The 16,303-nt window shown below is 38.3% G+C and overlaps 2 protein-coding genes across 3 annotated transcripts; both read left to right on the top strand.

Annotated features, from left to right (window-relative positions):
* Positions 1–2,033: 2,033 nt before the first annotated feature.
* Positions 2,034–7,874, top strand: btc (betacellulin, epidermal growth factor family member). 2 transcript variants are annotated; one of them, XM_079364978.1, is made up of 6 exons: positions 2,034–2,318; positions 3,097–3,204; positions 5,500–5,620; positions 5,933–6,079; positions 6,263–6,402; positions 7,151–7,874. In XM_079364978.1, the coding sequence occupies exons 1-5, from the start codon at positions 2,279–2,281 to the stop codon at positions 6,399–6,401; spliced, it is 555 nt and encodes a 184-aa protein (XP_079221104.1). In that variant the 5' UTR covers positions 2,034–2,278; the 3' UTR covers position 6,402; positions 7,151–7,874. The 2 variants fall into 2 exon arrangements, with proteins under 2 accessions (XP_079221104.1, XP_079221103.1); XM_079364977.1 differs by lacking the exon at positions 7,151–7,874 and having other exon boundaries at positions 6,263–6,937.
* A 4,322-nt stretch (positions 7,875–12,196) lies between these two features.
* rxfp3 (relaxin family peptide receptor 3) lies at positions 12,197–14,184 on the top strand. Its single transcript, XM_079364776.1, has one exon. The coding sequence runs from the start codon at positions 12,381–12,383 to the stop codon at positions 13,602–13,604; it is 1,224 nt and encodes a 407-aa protein (XP_079220902.1). The 5' UTR covers positions 12,197–12,380; the 3' UTR covers positions 13,605–14,184.
* Positions 14,185–16,303: the final 2,119 nt, after the last annotated feature.

Raw genomic sequence — 16,303 nt, 5'->3', positions numbered from 1 at the left:
ACTTTGCCACTTCCTTTTCCTCTCTTGGATGAGTCTCAATAGCTCTGGATGCCTCCTTTCCTTACAACCTAACTGGTAACTAGAGTGCAACACAAAAGGCATCACATGTTCCAACCTTTTGACAGGTCCGACATCAGAATAAGGACAAACTTCATTTAAAGATTGCCCCCCTGAAAAAAAAGTTAAATAGTAATTTTGTTTTTCAGTTGTACCCAACGTAACAGGTATTATTATTACATATCCATCCATATAGCCATAACATATTTGCTGGAATTCCTATTTAACCACAGTACCAGGGGCATGTCCAGAAGGGTAGCATGGGCCCCCTTGGCCACCCAGGGTGCCACCCTAAAATCCTTGGATTGATTGGGTTTTTGCCTTGATAACAGGGATATGATGCAACAGTCCAGTCGATATCTTTCCAAAATTATTGTCAACTGGATTCTGATCTTTCAAGAGCACTTACACTCCATCCTTGAATACGATGATGTAAAAGTAGACCCCAGGGTGAACATTTGGGTGTGGTTAAAAATGTTAAAGCATCTAACAGAATCCATCCAAAGTCAGACAGACTTGATCATTTAGACCAGAGTTCAGCGAGATCAGGGGTTTGACGCTTATTGAACAATCCCTCCGTTCCACGATAATCATGGTGAGCTACAGATTGCTCTGCAGGAGTTCTTGTGGCCTCTTTTGTTAGTGAAGGATAGAAATGGAGCACTCACAGTCATACTCTGACAATATAATGATTTAGGGTTTATGGTTTGAGCTGTGGGTTTGAGATTAAAACTGAAAAGTTAAAGCCTGAATACAAGGGTGTGTTGTGGACTACTGTGCATCTCTGATGAACAGATCATACATCCAGATACAATATACTTGAATTGTTTATCTCTGTGCCGTTTTTATGTCTTGAATGTCTCAAAGAGCTTTTTTAAAAAAAAAAAAACATTGTTTCATTGCTTGATCATTACTGGCACACTCAATACACATTTTTTGTCTTTGTTTTTCTGCTCTTAAATGAGCAGCATGTCGCTCATGTGCACATTTAATCAAAGGAAAGATATGACAGGCAGAAATAGGCTATTTGATTTATATCATTAATCATACATGCAGAACTGCTTTATCATATGTTAAAGGGCTGGTTAAACCAAGGTCAAGTCAAATCGGAGATGAAAATGGATGAACAAATACCATGGATATGAAGTAGGACCTGAATGTAATTTAAATGGAAAGTGTCAATATGTGCCATCTACTGGACATTCAATGGAATAACATTATTTATTTTCTAAAGCAGAAGAGCAAGTGTTAGGATAACTAGCTCAATTAAAAGTGTATAAATACTTCAATACAAGTGCTTGGGAAATGGTATTTCAGTCAAGTATTATAAGAACAAAAATGTCTATGTACATTTCTCGTGCCACTAATGTAGTCAGAATTTTACTGATATTGTAATGTAGCAGTATATATGTGTTAAAGGTCTTTTTTATAATGTACAGTGTCTAAATGGGTCACAATGAGTCACAATTCAAACTAGTATTTTGATTATAACTTGTACATTCAGTATAATTCACATAATTTACACATTTCTTTCTTCAATTAATATTTGCTATATTTCTTATTTTGTATAAAAGCGGATGCAATGCCCTAATTTTCCCCCAGGGATAAATTCTTATACTCTGTCTCCATTTTGTCAGAGTGATTTTACAAAATAAAAAAATAAAAAAGTTCAATAGAAATTGTAAATGTATTCTGAAATGTTTTACTATTAAACTGGATGTTGTTCTTCTCAATGAGTCCCATACCTTTCACTTTATTCTTCGGAACAAGAAAAGGCAGGCATAAAGGTGCAGTTGTTCTATAACAAGGAAGTAACCTGCATAGCTTGAATGGAGTCTATTCTCCTTTAAAGGTGTGGGCGGGCAGCAGGGAGCAGAGTTGGGTTTCAGGCCATCCCCCTTTTTTTCTATTCTCACACACACAAACACTCATACACACACGTACTGGAGTACAGTCCAGACCAGTGAGGCACTTTGAGCAGTGTGTGTGTGTGTGTATGAGAGAGAGAGAAGCCTCAAAGCTTTTCTGGATGACTATGAACTTCACCGCCATCAATGAAGGACCACAATACGAGACGTCACTTGTTGGGAACCTGCACAACTTGTCCACACCTTTTTTATAGGTCAATGACCTCTGAGAAAGAATTGATACAGTTTCACTTGGATTTGTCAATGAAACTTCACTTTCATTTATTGGATGAGCGATTTTCTCAAATAAAGAGATGGCCAAGGTGTATAGACTCTATATAGGAATAATTACAGGTAAGATATACTTACTAAATCTGTTTGTTTCTTAAATCTGTGTTAACCTTTCTTAAAAATTGAAGGCAGTTTTTAGAGTTTTTCAGCCTCAGTTTGACATTTTAAAAGGGATGTAATTTTCGGGGGGGTTTTTTATTCTCAAAAGACCTACGGGTTAAATTGCCGTTGTATGAGTCAGGTCAATTGTTATATTTGTTGGCCCACTTTTTAAATAACCATGTGCCTTTGAAGCAATGCAGCTCAAGCCGGTTGGAGGACAGTGTTCTCCCTCTATCCATATTTGTACAGTAGACTTCAGTGTTGGTTAATTATTGAAGGAAGACTCCATTTTTACTCTGTGATGATTACTAATCCTTGTCAAAACAGACTTGTTAGATAATGTGGAATCTCCTTCAGGTAAAATGATCTGTAGTAAACTTTTTTGTAATCAACCTGCTCTAAGACTGCAGTTGTAAATATAGTTTTGTTTAGAGAAGTAAAAGTGACTCTTTGAGAAAGAAGTGGGCGTGAATGCCAAAAATCACCACTCTCTCCGACTCAGAAAGACAAGCTGGCATCATGACTCAGCAGCATTTTTCCAATAACTTGGATTGTGACTGTAGGTTATTAACCCATCATTACTTATGCGCAGGTACTTCCCCCAGGTTAGAATGTCATCATAGATGGTTAGCACATTTGCCAATATATTTTGTGTGTGTGTGTGTGTGTGTGTGTGTGTGTGTGTGTGTGTGTGTGTGTGTTGCTGTAATTGTATTTCTGTTTCTGTTCCTGGCTGCAGCTCTGGCTTTGTGCAAATGCTCTCTGTCAGAGTGGAATGTCACCAAGGAGTCTACCAATAGCACTGTGTCTGACTGTCATCACCATGGCGACAGAGACAATTGCACAGGTATGGAAAGTTGGGGGGAGGAGGCGGTACATTGTGCAGTTGCTTTGAACTTTAAGGGTGGAGGTTTAATGGAAAGGTTTGAAAAGCAGTGATGTTGATATATAGTCATTTAAACAGATGGTCATTAAAACATATGAGCGACAAAAGGACAGAAAAACAGGGAGTTTATAGGAGTCATATTGCTGGCTGTCCAGAGCAAAGAGTAGAAATAAGGATGTCTAATCTAAATTTATCAGGAGGTTGTTAGCAATGCTACAGAGTCCCATTGAGAGGCAGTGTCAACTTACATGGTGAATTTGTGCTTCTCACAATACTTCATGCAACTTGAATTCTAATTCTCCGTTTATATTCCATCCTCCTTACTTTAAACACTGCAGTCCTTCATTTAAGAAGATTGGCCAATTGTGATATCTTTAAGCGCTTCTTTTTTTTCAAGGCTATTCCAAATATTCATAACATGATATTTAATTTGACGATATAGCCTACGTTTTTTTTTTCTCAATTTATCAATTAAGTAATCAGCTGTTATCATAATGCTTGATAAAAATTGCAACTATTCTGAAGTCTGTACACTGAATATAAAGCTATGACCGGCAGCAGGTTAGTTTAACTTCAAAGGACTGCCAACAATGGTTTCACAAAACTCCCTCTAAAATTGGTTTAGAGGGAGTTTTTAGTTTTTATTACAGATTAGACAAAAAGATATAACATAAAAATGTATTTAAAAGTCAACGAACTACCTTAAAAAGCGAGACGTAACGCTTGGTATTTGTATAGTCACAACAAATACAACAGATATGTTCATTCAACATCTTAGGTGGTGGTTGATTTTTTTTTTTTTAATTCCCTTTTAAGGCTAGCTTGTACCCTGTTAAATTCATAATAATAATTTGATCAACTGATAGACCACTATAACCAGCAGCACGTTAGCTTAACCCAGCAGGAAAAAAAAACAGATGTTACCTATTTCTCAACTTAGTTAAGAAGTTATTGACTACTTTTAATATTTGCACTATGAGTTTGTGCCGTTTACTTCCAGTGCTAACTATTACAATAAACAGCAGGCCAGAAAAGCTAGGCAGAAAAAAAAACAAGGAGAAGAAGAAGAAGTCAGCTGGCCTAATTGCAATATGAAATTACTTTTACACAAATAAACAAAATAAATATTAATAAGTTAGGTAGTGTGCGCTTACATCTGTCCATTTCATGCTAGCTGTTCTCCTGTTAAGCTAAGCTAAGATAAATTAACCAAATTTTAAGTTAATCCAGCTGAATTTAGCAAATAGGCATACGTATGATGTCAAATCTATTATCTTAGCTAACTTCTGTCAAGGTAGCAAATAAACATATCAAACATAATATTCCTTTGAACTTTGTAACTGGATATTTTTCTTAGCAACGCTGTGGTCATGGCAGTAACCAGGATCTTGTGTTTCACCAAACAACTGAGGCGCTCTCATTGATGTCACCTGAGACATTTTTTTCTTTAACATTTTCTAAGATAATTAAATGTGAATGGGTTGTAAAGATAGCGGCAGCTTCTAGTTTAAAAAGCGCTGTGTGACACTGGGTCAAAAGTTCAGCAGTATGACCTACTAGCAGTTGTGTTGGGGTGTATCAGTGTGTATTTGTTTTTCAAGTTAGGGAGATAAAGGGGAAGACACAGGAACGAAGAATGGGGATGTACTTAAACTTTATCCCACTAGCACGGGTATCATCTAATAAAGAATGGTAATAATTGAGGCACGTGCTTAATAACACTGTGATGACACACGGCTTTTCCGAGCACTGATTCCTCAGGACTTTACTCTGGATCATATTGCAAACAGTCTATTTTTATACATCAGACCATGCCAAAAGGTTAGAGTGTAAGTCAAAGAGGCAAGATGACAGAATGTGACACAGTTACAGAAATAGACATATTTGAAATTAAGCCCCTAAATTTTGCTGATAAAAATTGGGTGTCAACAACAGTGATATGCCGTGTATAGAAAACAGTTCCTGCCAGGAGATGACTTAGTAACAGACGACCAAAGTGTGAATTTATTAGCTAGCTGCAAACTGAAAGAAATCAACAATTTATTGATCTTTTCAACAAACAAAATCAACATAAACACACATAATACTTTTCAAACATCTAATGATTCACTTTAATACATCTCATTGTATCAGTGTTTTACATGTCCATTTTTAAAAAGCTTGAAAACCTCAAAACCTAACTTCAGATGATAAAATGTCTGTTTATGACAAAGTGTCCACATACAGCAACAATTTCTAAATGTTTTCATCTTCCAGCATACACAGATGACACAGAGCAGTTTGACGGCCACTTCTCCAAATGTCCCGAGGAGCTAACATATTACTGCATCCACGGGGATTGTCGTTACATCACAGAACAGAAGACACCTTCTTGCAGGTGAGGGACATAAATTAAAACAGATGGAGGACAAAGAGAAATAAAAACCATAGTAATATAGCTGTAAAAAAGAGGGGAGAAGAAAGTCAAACTAAGGAGTTTAGCAGGAAAGGGAATGAAAACAGAGACGCAAGATGCATTAGTCAGAAAATTCTTTACTAATTGTTTGAACTCTGTGCCTCACTAAAAGAAGTTTTGGATGCTAAGTTCTAATATATTCTGAGAAGCACACAGGCTGGCAGAAGTAAGGAATATTCTCATCAAATCATTTTAAACCAATGGTAATAAAAGTGATGCTCTCTTGTTTTACAGGTGTATGTATGGTTACGTTGGTTCAAGATGTGAATATGTTGACGTGGACCCGCGGATAGGAGAAAAGCGACATATCGTCATTGTCGCCATCATCGCAGGGCTCATTCTGCTCATTCTTCTGATTGTGTTCATCTGCTTTTGTTCGCAGTAAGCTATTATCTATCAAAGACACCAATAATGGGAATTAGCAATGTGTAAAATGTACTTTACCTATTACTACCATTTTATTTTTCATGTGATTTTTGATAGGAAAGCAAATAAGTGTTTTCACAAACTTTCGTGATTTTGGAATAGGGGCATGAATCTGACTGTTTTTTCTAATTTTGTCAGTCGTCGGTGCAAATGTTGGCGGAGGAGAAGACGAAGGGAAGAACCAAGGAACGGGACAGAAAAAGTCAGCATGATGGACCGAGGCACAACACACACAACGTTAGACTCAACAGAATCACCACAAATTGACGCAGTTTAAGGTGTGCATGAGTTGGAGCATGTGTACGACCACACTTCTGTGGACTGTTAAACACGAGGGATTTAGTCCTTCAATGTCACAGCTGCTGCTTTTGTCTCACGGTGACAGCAGTGTGCTCTAGGGGTCCCTTCTGTGCTGGACATGGCTGAGGCTTGCCTGAAAGAAGGACATTGCTGTTAAAGATCAAGCAGAAGCACAGGCGTTTGTAGCCTCCAATAAAGGGCAGCCTTGCCTGGATGTTTGATGAAGCATCGGAAAAAAAAGGCATGGAGCCATTGCGTTAGCATTGCAAACTGCTTAGCGCTAAATAAATTGTTGCTATGTTGGAAAAAGTTGTGGCAGCAGCTGGCAGCTTGTGATAACAGTTGATCATGTTATTAGTGAGCATGCCAGAAACATCTGACACTGAAAATTGAGAGGAATGGGACTGGATAATGATATGAAACACCATGCTTTCTTTGGGTAAATAAATTACAAACTGTATAAGAAAATGGTATGTAACAAGCACAAGAAGCTAAAGAATGTTATTTAAGCTGCATCGTTGTGTCATACTGTTTCTACCTGTGGGCTACTATTTTGCTTACAAATGTACAATATTTTCATATTTCACATCAAAAAATCAGGATCTTAATGTATTCCTCTTTCCAAAGCTACATCTATGTAATCTCACACAGAATATCGTTACTCGTCAACATTAGCAATGCAAGAAGAGCCTCCTATATACTAAATGGTGCATTTCTGGACTCCAGATGTAGGAGGAGGACAAGGAGAACTTGTGCAGGAGGCTTTTTTGAACAGTATATTTGGAGCAGAGCAGCATCAGAGCTTAAGAGGCAGAACAGCCGATCCTGTGTGTGAACTGAAGGCGCCAATGAAGAAAGTGTTCCACTGTATAAGACAGTGAAAACTGCCAGCCTTTCACTGGGCTTCTAATGTGTATCTTTATGAAGATTAAATATAAGTGTAGAGTGAAGAGAGTCAGGAGTCTGTAAGTGCTGTTCATGTGGCCCCATCAAGAAGTGTACTGCAACATTTTTTGACTCCAGAAATTCAACAGAAAAAGTCACAGATAATATCGAAATAATACAAAATGTCTTCATAGAAAAGTCACTCAAACTTACAAGGTTTGGTCCATAAACTGTTCAATAGGTTCACCACTTCAGACATTTTCCCTTCAAGAAAAAGATCCATGATATTATTAGAGATTTTCAGATTCTGATTTAAACTATTACTACTGCTACTTCTATGGATGGTACCAATAACATTAACAAGAGCTTTAGACGGGTTCAGATACCAGCATGCTCTATTCATGAGAATGATCTTTGGTAACGGTTTTATTGTGTTGTTTTGCTGCTCTGAAGCCAAACTACAAACTGCAGCCAGAAGTGTTGTAGGGGTCATAATACAGCACTATCATCTGACATAATGTGACTTTTGTAACAAGATAAGTCTTGTATCTGATTGTGTCCTTCATTATAACACTCTTTAAATACCAGTCTGCTTCTTTGAGTATAAGTATAAGGATTTAAGTACATGACATTGATTGCATCCCAATGGAAAGTGAAATCATCAAAAGACCTTTGGGGAAATCAGGTTCACCAATAGTTAGCTTTTTGAACGGTAACATGTTGGCAAGGTGCATATTTTTTATAACTTATTCACTGAGATTTCATGAAGGATAGGAGTTCTTCATTAGCGGCGTGGTTGATCAGACTGATGGGCAGGCTCGTTATGGCTGTTTGTCAGGAGGCTTAAGAACCATCCCTTTGATACCTCTTTGCCCGAAAGTTAGTTTGAGACAGTATTTCCAATATAGCAACCGCCATCAATAGGCTTCAAAATCCGTTTCAGAAAACCAATTGGTGACTTCACTGAGATTACGTCCATGAACAGTTATGCAATAAAGGCCTTTATATTTGCTGTAAAACCAGTAAATTTAAAGTAAGAGCTGAGTCGTCTCTCCATCTTCAAATCTAAGCAAGTGACACCTTTTTCATCACCAAGCCACCAGAGTCCTTTAGAGTTAGCAGGTTTACAACCAAACAAAACTAAATGCCACAGTGTCATTATTACTACAACAGCATACCTGCAGAGTTACATGTTTAGCTCTGTGGTTAGATAGTGTGAGCCATACAGAGGGGAAGTCTGGGATGCAACAGCCACAAGTTTGAGTCAGTCTGCAGCCCCTTGTTGCTTGTGATCCCCTATCTTTTTTCCTGCTTTTCTTGACTCTATCAACTGTTCTCTCTTAGAAAGGCAAATATCAAAAGTTCATTCTTGGAAAATAAACCTGCACTTATGACTTGTGGCAGCAATGAAGAGAAAAAACAGAGATGTTTGAGATTACTTCTTACATTTTTTTTCTGCCAGTAGAAACTTTTTTGACTTGTTTCTGGCTTTTGTCACTTTTCTTTGCTTGGTTTCAAATGCCTTAAAAACTAAACCAGTTTCAAAAGCCGTGATGAGGACACAACAAGATAAGGTAATCCATACTTTTAAAAATGTTTCTTTTATGTAGCCTGACTTGATTTTTACCAGCTCATACCTGTCAAAGGTTTGTATAATAGGGGATTTATTTTTGTGCTCTGCTAACAATAAAGATGACTTTTGACCTAATTTCAGGTGACCTGTGTCCCCAGCTGTCTTCAGAAAAGTGACAGCTGTGGAATCCAAGAGTTTCTATATGAGGGGTGTGTCTGCATAAACTGATAAGACACAGATACCAGACACCTACTACAGTGGATAAAAGACACTATAAAAACTCCTTTGTAAACCGAGACTAGTAATTTTGGATCACCTTTATCCACTTCAGTGGACTTTTTGTAGATATTAGATATTGGTTGAAATATGGATGTGACAGCGGGTTCATTCAGCAGATTTTTCACACTGAATGCTAACTGCTCCATCTGTTCTGTGGTATGTGTGCAGGCTGCTGGCAACACATACTAACAGCTGTGCTATCATGACCAAACAGTCAGACTGGTGGATATTTCAGGACACAGAGGGGAACCTATTCAAGTTATTGGAAGACCAACATCAATATTTATTCTTGCAATGTTTTAGTTTTCAATCTCCTGTTGAAATCAATTTGTATGCAGATTAGCATACCGTACCAGGTTTGCATACCGTCCACTAGAGGTCAGCAGAAGATCTACAATAGCGAGATTTCACCATTGGAAGTATTAAAGACTGTAAGAAGTATGAGAGAAACACAGCCCTTATTTCACAACACTTATTTGACAGCTTTACTTTTTAGTGCCGAATAAAGGGGTTACCAAAAAAAGATAAAGCATTGTTTATGCAGTATATCTATATATCCCATAATATATAGGCAGTTAAATATGCCCACCAAAATAGGATGTTGCAACTTTGTTAGAGGGCTGTGATATAAATCCCAGTGTAATGTTTGTCACAATAAGAACATTAGCAATAAAAATGTTGAAAATTTTAAATAAATTGGATTAAAAAATAGAAAAAAATCTTCGTAAACAATTCTCATTCCACATGCCTCCTTTTTACTCATTGGATGGAAGTATAATGGCTGTGCTTTCGCACCTCTTTGATGAGGTCATAAGAAACCTAAGAAAGATGTTTACTACCCTTGGATTAGTTGGTGTCGAATGAGTTTTCCGGAGAAACAAGTTGCCAACGAGTACTGTATTGTGTGAAACATGAACACCAGAAACTGCCCCTATGGAACATAATATGCACTTTTTTGTTTGTTAATCTCTATTCCTGGAGTTATCACAATGCTGAACAAAGTTTTTGGAAGTGGCATATTTTAGAAGGCCGACTTTAATAAAAACTGTAGTTTACCTATGACAGTGTACATTGAATGAATTGGGTACAAAATGTGTTCAATAAGTTGTTATACTTTTTAAAAATGTGACTATTCTATGCATGATCTTCATTGTTTTCTCAATCAGTAATCTTTAGTGAAGTAAAGAAATCAAAACACTTCTTCCATGACTCAAATTTTTCCCTATACTTCTCCTGATGATATTCTGCAGACTCACTTGGCAGAACAAGGATCAGAATTCTATTACTTCCATTAGTTCACTCAAGTAGTTAAACTGCAATAAGTGCACTGAAGAAACATTGAATTGGCTATGATTATGCTGTTTCATGTCATCCAAATTAATTTTATGGTCAAGGAACATCAAGAGAATTTAGGAGGTGAGGGCAAGCGGTGTGGATGTTGCCACTAAATGTGTTACTCTGGAAATCAGTTCAAGTCAAGACAGCAGCTGCCAGTTGAGGATGTCCTCCAGAAGAAAAACGATAAAAATAGAAGTTAATGGAAAGGCAGGTAGGCTCGTCAAAATTAGAGGATATAACAGTTATAGCTCAGATTTTTCCTGCTGCATTTGGTTTTCTTGCTCAGAGCTGCAGAGAGCCACAATTGTTTACTTTTACTGACATCAAACTTGCAACACATCATCCTCAGACTGTCCTCAACAAATTATCGTGAGAGAGTTTTGATTTTACCCAGCCAAGCTGTAGCTGACATTGCAACTTAAAGGGCTTTCACACATGCAGAAAACTCCTGAGAAACTCCTGATAGCCGAATGAGCTAACGTGTGAACGCAGTCAGATTCTTCACCTGGACTTCAGGATAAATAAAGAGGGATTTGGTTTCTTTTTCATCCTGTGTCACCTTTTTTTTAAGACACAAATTTCTTCGGTATGATACAGAAAAATTCACCTCTTTATGTTGTCCTCTCACTCAAACTCATTTCAAGACAGCTATCTTATCCTTAATCTGCGGTGTATAAACAATACAGTTTTTAATTACAGTGTATCTACATATTGTTCTTTTGTTTTTGCTAAAAACAATTCATAGGACTCCGTCACATAGAGGCAGAATCCAACGAAAGCACTCGAGCACAGAAACAACTTTGGATAAATGTATTCAAGTGCAGAGGATAGTGTTTGACACACTGCTGGAAGAACATGCTTCATAAAACTGTGAACCAAACTACAGTTTTTTCTGCTGTAAATGTTAAACTGTGTACTTAGATGTAGGCAAGCCTGCATCTAAGTGTTGTGTACTGCCATGGATCACTCTTGCATGCCTGCCATAACTACCATTATTTCACTGGAATGACTCGCATAGATCCAGATGGAGAGTGATCTAATTAAAATGTAATGAACTCTGTAATGTTTTTTTTCCAGCTATTCCACTGTCTGGTCATGATGTCTTGTCCACTCTCTTGTTCTTCAGTTCATCCTCACTCTGGAAAAAGACAACCTTCCTCTTCTTAATCTCCACAGGAAATGAAGTAAAAGATGATTAATTCCAAGATGGAGCAACCTTGAGTCAGCTCGCAAAAGCTTTTAGCACTTGACATTTGACAGCATTAATTGTCTCTCTCTCTCCCACACACTACCCCCCCCCCCCCCCCCCCACACACACACACACACACGTACCCCCAGTTCAAGTCTATATTTGCTTTTTTGGCATGAACAAATCCCTGTTATTATTACCAAAGAAGTGCACAAACAATTATTACAATTATTACTGCATTACATACAAACATGTTTATAACATACACAACCAGTCAGTTTAACTGAAATTCCGGTTTTAATTAATGTGTTTTCACTAAATGTAATGTGTATATAGGTTCCCTTGATTTAAAATTGGGTATTATTATTTATTTATTTGCCACTTCGCATCTAGTCAGGACCAAGGACAGTGCCATATTGCGTCTGAGCTCTGCGTCAGCAGGACTCTCTTTGCGTCCACGGTCAAAGAGCTGGGCGCACAGAGGAATTCTCAAAGCTGAGGAGCTCTGTCACCTCTCACGGATGTATCGCAACCTTTTCGTGTTTCTGCTCTTGCTTAACTTAAAAGCAAAATGAAGCAATAAACATGGAATCTGACTCAAGAACCCACTTCTAAGGATTTCTCTGCAATAAGTGAAGCACTTTGGATTTAGGGGCACAACCAGAGTACAATCAGGTGGGATTACATTTAAAATGTCAGGAGAAACTTCGGACATTCATTACGATGGCTCAGCAGGGATCGATGGTGCAACCTTCAACTTCAGCGATGTTTCCAACACGGTTAACCTCTCATACGGAGACTACTTCCACCTGTCAGACTTTGCTAAGACCGACCATGCGGGAGACGGAGCCGCTGTTGTGCGTGTTATCATCTCTGTCATTTACTCGCTGGTCTGCGCGCTGGGTCTGATTGGGAACTTACTGGTCCTGTATTTAATGAAGACTAAACACATGTGGAAGAAATCCTCCATTAACCTTTTCGTCACTAGTTTGGCGGTGACTGACTTTCAGTTCGTGCTGACTCTGCCTTTCTGGGCGGTGGAGAACGCGCTGGACTTCACGTGGCTTTTCGGCAAAGCGATGTGCAAGATAGTGTCCTATGTGACTGCTATGAACATGTACGCCAGCGTGTTTTTCCTCACTGCCATGAGCGTGGCGCGGTACTGGTCTCTCGCCTCTGCTCTCAAAGGCAGGAGGCGGCGTCCGCTGTGCTGCGCCGCGCGGTGTATCACAGTTTTTCTCTGGTTTGCCGCAATGTGTGCCGCTTTGCCGCACGCGGTTTTCACCACAACCGTGACAGTTTCAAACGAGGACTTGTGCCTCGTCAAGTTCCCGGAAACAAACGGAAGCGCACAGCTCTGGCTGGGACTCTACCACTCTCAGAAGGTGCTACTTGGGTTTGTTGTACCGCTGGGAATCATCTCAGTCTGCTATCTGCTTCTTCTGCGTTTCATCACATCCAAAAACATCAACACATCGAGCGCAAAACGGCGCGCAAAAATCACCAAATCCGTCACCATTGTGGTTTTATCCTTTTTCCTTTGCTGGCTGCCTAACCAGGCGCTCACAGTGTGGGGCATCCTCATCAAACTCAACGTGGTTCATTTCACCTATGAGTACTACACCACGCAGGTGTACATTTTCCCGATTTCCGTGTGCCTCGCGCACTCAAACAGCTGCCTGAACCCCGTGCTGTACTGCCTGATGAGGCGAGAGTTCAGGAAAGCGCTCAGAAAACTGCTCTGGAGGATGACGTCGCCGAACATACGACCGATCACAGCCACCACGAAGCACGAGATAGACGAGCAGAGGCACGTGCTGGCCCGGGTCAGTGCGCGCGAGGAGAACGAAGTGGTGTTTTATCCCCCGGGTGCTGTGATGTACAATGACAGGAGGGATCTGCCTAACAGCAATTAACGAGTTCGCGGACAGTTTTTAAATCCTCGTTGTTTTTATATCTCTTGGCTATTTGTTAATTGCTTAATTTATTATCGCGGATTTAAATATTATGGAATCATTTGTATAGCCTACATTTCCCAATTTTTGATTATAAACGAGAGAAGGGGATACTTTTGTGTGCTTAAAATCGAAATTCAAAATGTCTTTTGTATGATAAGCCTGTCCAAATTATTTTCACAAGCAGAACATTTCATGAAAACTATGTGAGAAATTTGACGTCCCCTTTTTTTGAACAGATGAGTTAAAACATAGTCTTAACACTTCAGGTGATCTTGAGTTGGTTGTTGAACAAGTAAAAACCCACCGTGTAATTATAAAGCATCATCAACCTCTGTCTTGAACTATCAGGCGTTATGTGCTACAGGTGAAAAGAGACCAATTGCAAATAACGTTAATAGCATGTAGTATCAGAATATGATAAATGGACTTAAGCCTGTAGGCCTACAGCACTTCTTTTGAGTCTTCTGACTAGTCAAAAGCTTTTTTACACCACATGACACACATTCACACTCTGATGACAGAGGTTGCTATGTAGTGAGACGATGGGCCCACAGGCCTATATGTACCCTTAAAGACAAAGTAGGCTATCTCAATTGCATTAAGACAACGCCTCATAAATCTTTGCCAAACACAAGAAAGTTGGGATAGATTTTAAAAAAACTTTGCAGTTATGAGCTCTCATTTATAAAGAATGCAGATTTATTGAAGTTTATCAACCCTACTGTTGTCCTAGGGTCATTTCTGACCCCACAGTATATGCCGTCTATTTATTTATTTATTTAATTCATCAAGTGGTCTGAAGAAAAATGATTGCTGTTCCTAACCCTATCCTCGTCATGATTAAACTCAATTTGAAGTAGTTTGATTAAAGAATGCATCTCTTCCTGTTGTCCTCTGGGGTCAAATAGACCCTGCAGCACAAGGTGGGACAAAAGACCAAGTTACTGCTCCCCACTGCTTTCCAAAACATCCTAGATCTTAGATGTGTGGGGTCAAAGTTATGACAACAAAAACAACAGCAAAAAAGCTCAGTGACCTGCACTAGTGAGGTCTTTGACTGCATTAGTTTCATGTCGAATGATGAAAGATTTACTTGTAAACTAGTAGATGGCAAACATTCCTACATGTTAACTGGTAAGGAGAAAAATATCTAGTTAACGAGTGAGGCTCGGAAATGTTTCCTAGTTAACGCTAGCAATAATTAAAATGTTGACTAGTCACCTTAGTGAAAGCAATATTTACCTTCATATTTTACCAGAGTAAACTATGAAGAGAGTGAATGAGAGACAAAGAGAGATTGAGAGCGAGGATGACAGGATGCAAGAAGAGGACCCAGAAGTCTAGTGAAACCATAATGAAGACAACATCCTGAGATTTAAACACTACCGTTTTATGTCACTTAGCAGCTATAAGCAAATGGATAAACTTCCTGCACATGTCTGCAGGCATTTAATAAAATAAGCTGCTAATTGCCCCAGAGATGTACTTTAAAACAGTAGCCCACACCAGAGCATTTCTGCTGATAGTAAAGTCTGCTTCAAGGGAGATTAAATTAAAATAATCCCATTTCTGATTACATTTATGGTGTGTAGCCTTGGGCCAAAGAGATGAATTAATAGGTTAGAGCTTTGCTGACCTCCCAGGGTGCACATGGAAATCTTTGAATTACTTTTGTGTGCTCAAGAACTGTTCAAGATGTTCTGCTGAAGGTTTTCGTTGTGTGACAAACGTAATGATTATTGAAATACATTTGCATATTAAAACATGTCTGACACAACCTGTGAAATGTTGAAGACATTTATGGTTGGCTCAGATGCTGTGACTATTTTCTGTGGATGTCAGTAAAGTCTGATTGACAGACAAGAGTAAAAACAACATTGGAGCTTAAAACAGAGTTATGAGAAGCAAAAGAGAATACATGTTTGATCCTTAAATGTAAATTGTGAGGTTTAAAATGAATGGGAGAGCTATTTCACTTTGATCCCTAGTGTAGTTTTTACTGTGTAGGATTTACATTGATTTAATACAATTAAAATTGAAAAATGCAGGAAGATTACATTATTATGTATACTGCTGTCACTGTGTCATACAAGTTGTCATTGAAAAGATTTATTGTGTTTCATTCTTTAGTTATTTTATTTTTGTTTTTATATTCTGTTTTTTTACGTTTGTAAAACACTTTTTGTAATAATCACTGTTGTTTTAAATGTGCTATAGAAATAAAGATTGATTGATTGATTGAGAGATGGGTTGCATCCTGATAATGCATCAAATAACACTATCAAAGTTCAATCTGAGCTTCAAGCCTATTTTGAGCTAACAGAAGGTCTAATTAAAGAAAGCTAGGAAAGGCTTAAATGCCAACTGACAGCTAATGGGTTGTAAACTGTTGGAAAACATTTGGTCTATTTTCCTTTTTTTATGGTAATAATCTGTTTGAAAACATGTTTATGAAGAGCTTTCTCAGACAAAGCAAAGGCATGAACTCAGGACACCAACAAAATAATCAACATAAATCTTAATATTTGAAGTCCTTAATACTTGAAACATAATCTCTAATGTAAAGTCTCTGCAAAATGGGCGCAGGACCAGAATTTGTTATTGGAATAATTCTGGTTTCCATCTGTTGTGCCAGAACAATCATTCACTCAGCAGTC

This window comes from Symphodus melops, assembly GCF_947650265.1.
Source record: "Symphodus melops genome assembly, chromosome: 16".
NCBI lineage: Eukaryota > Metazoa > Chordata > Actinopteri > Labriformes > Labridae > Symphodus > Symphodus melops.
Note: the sequence above shows the minus strand (reverse complement) of the source record. Positions and strands in the feature narration are given on the sequence as shown.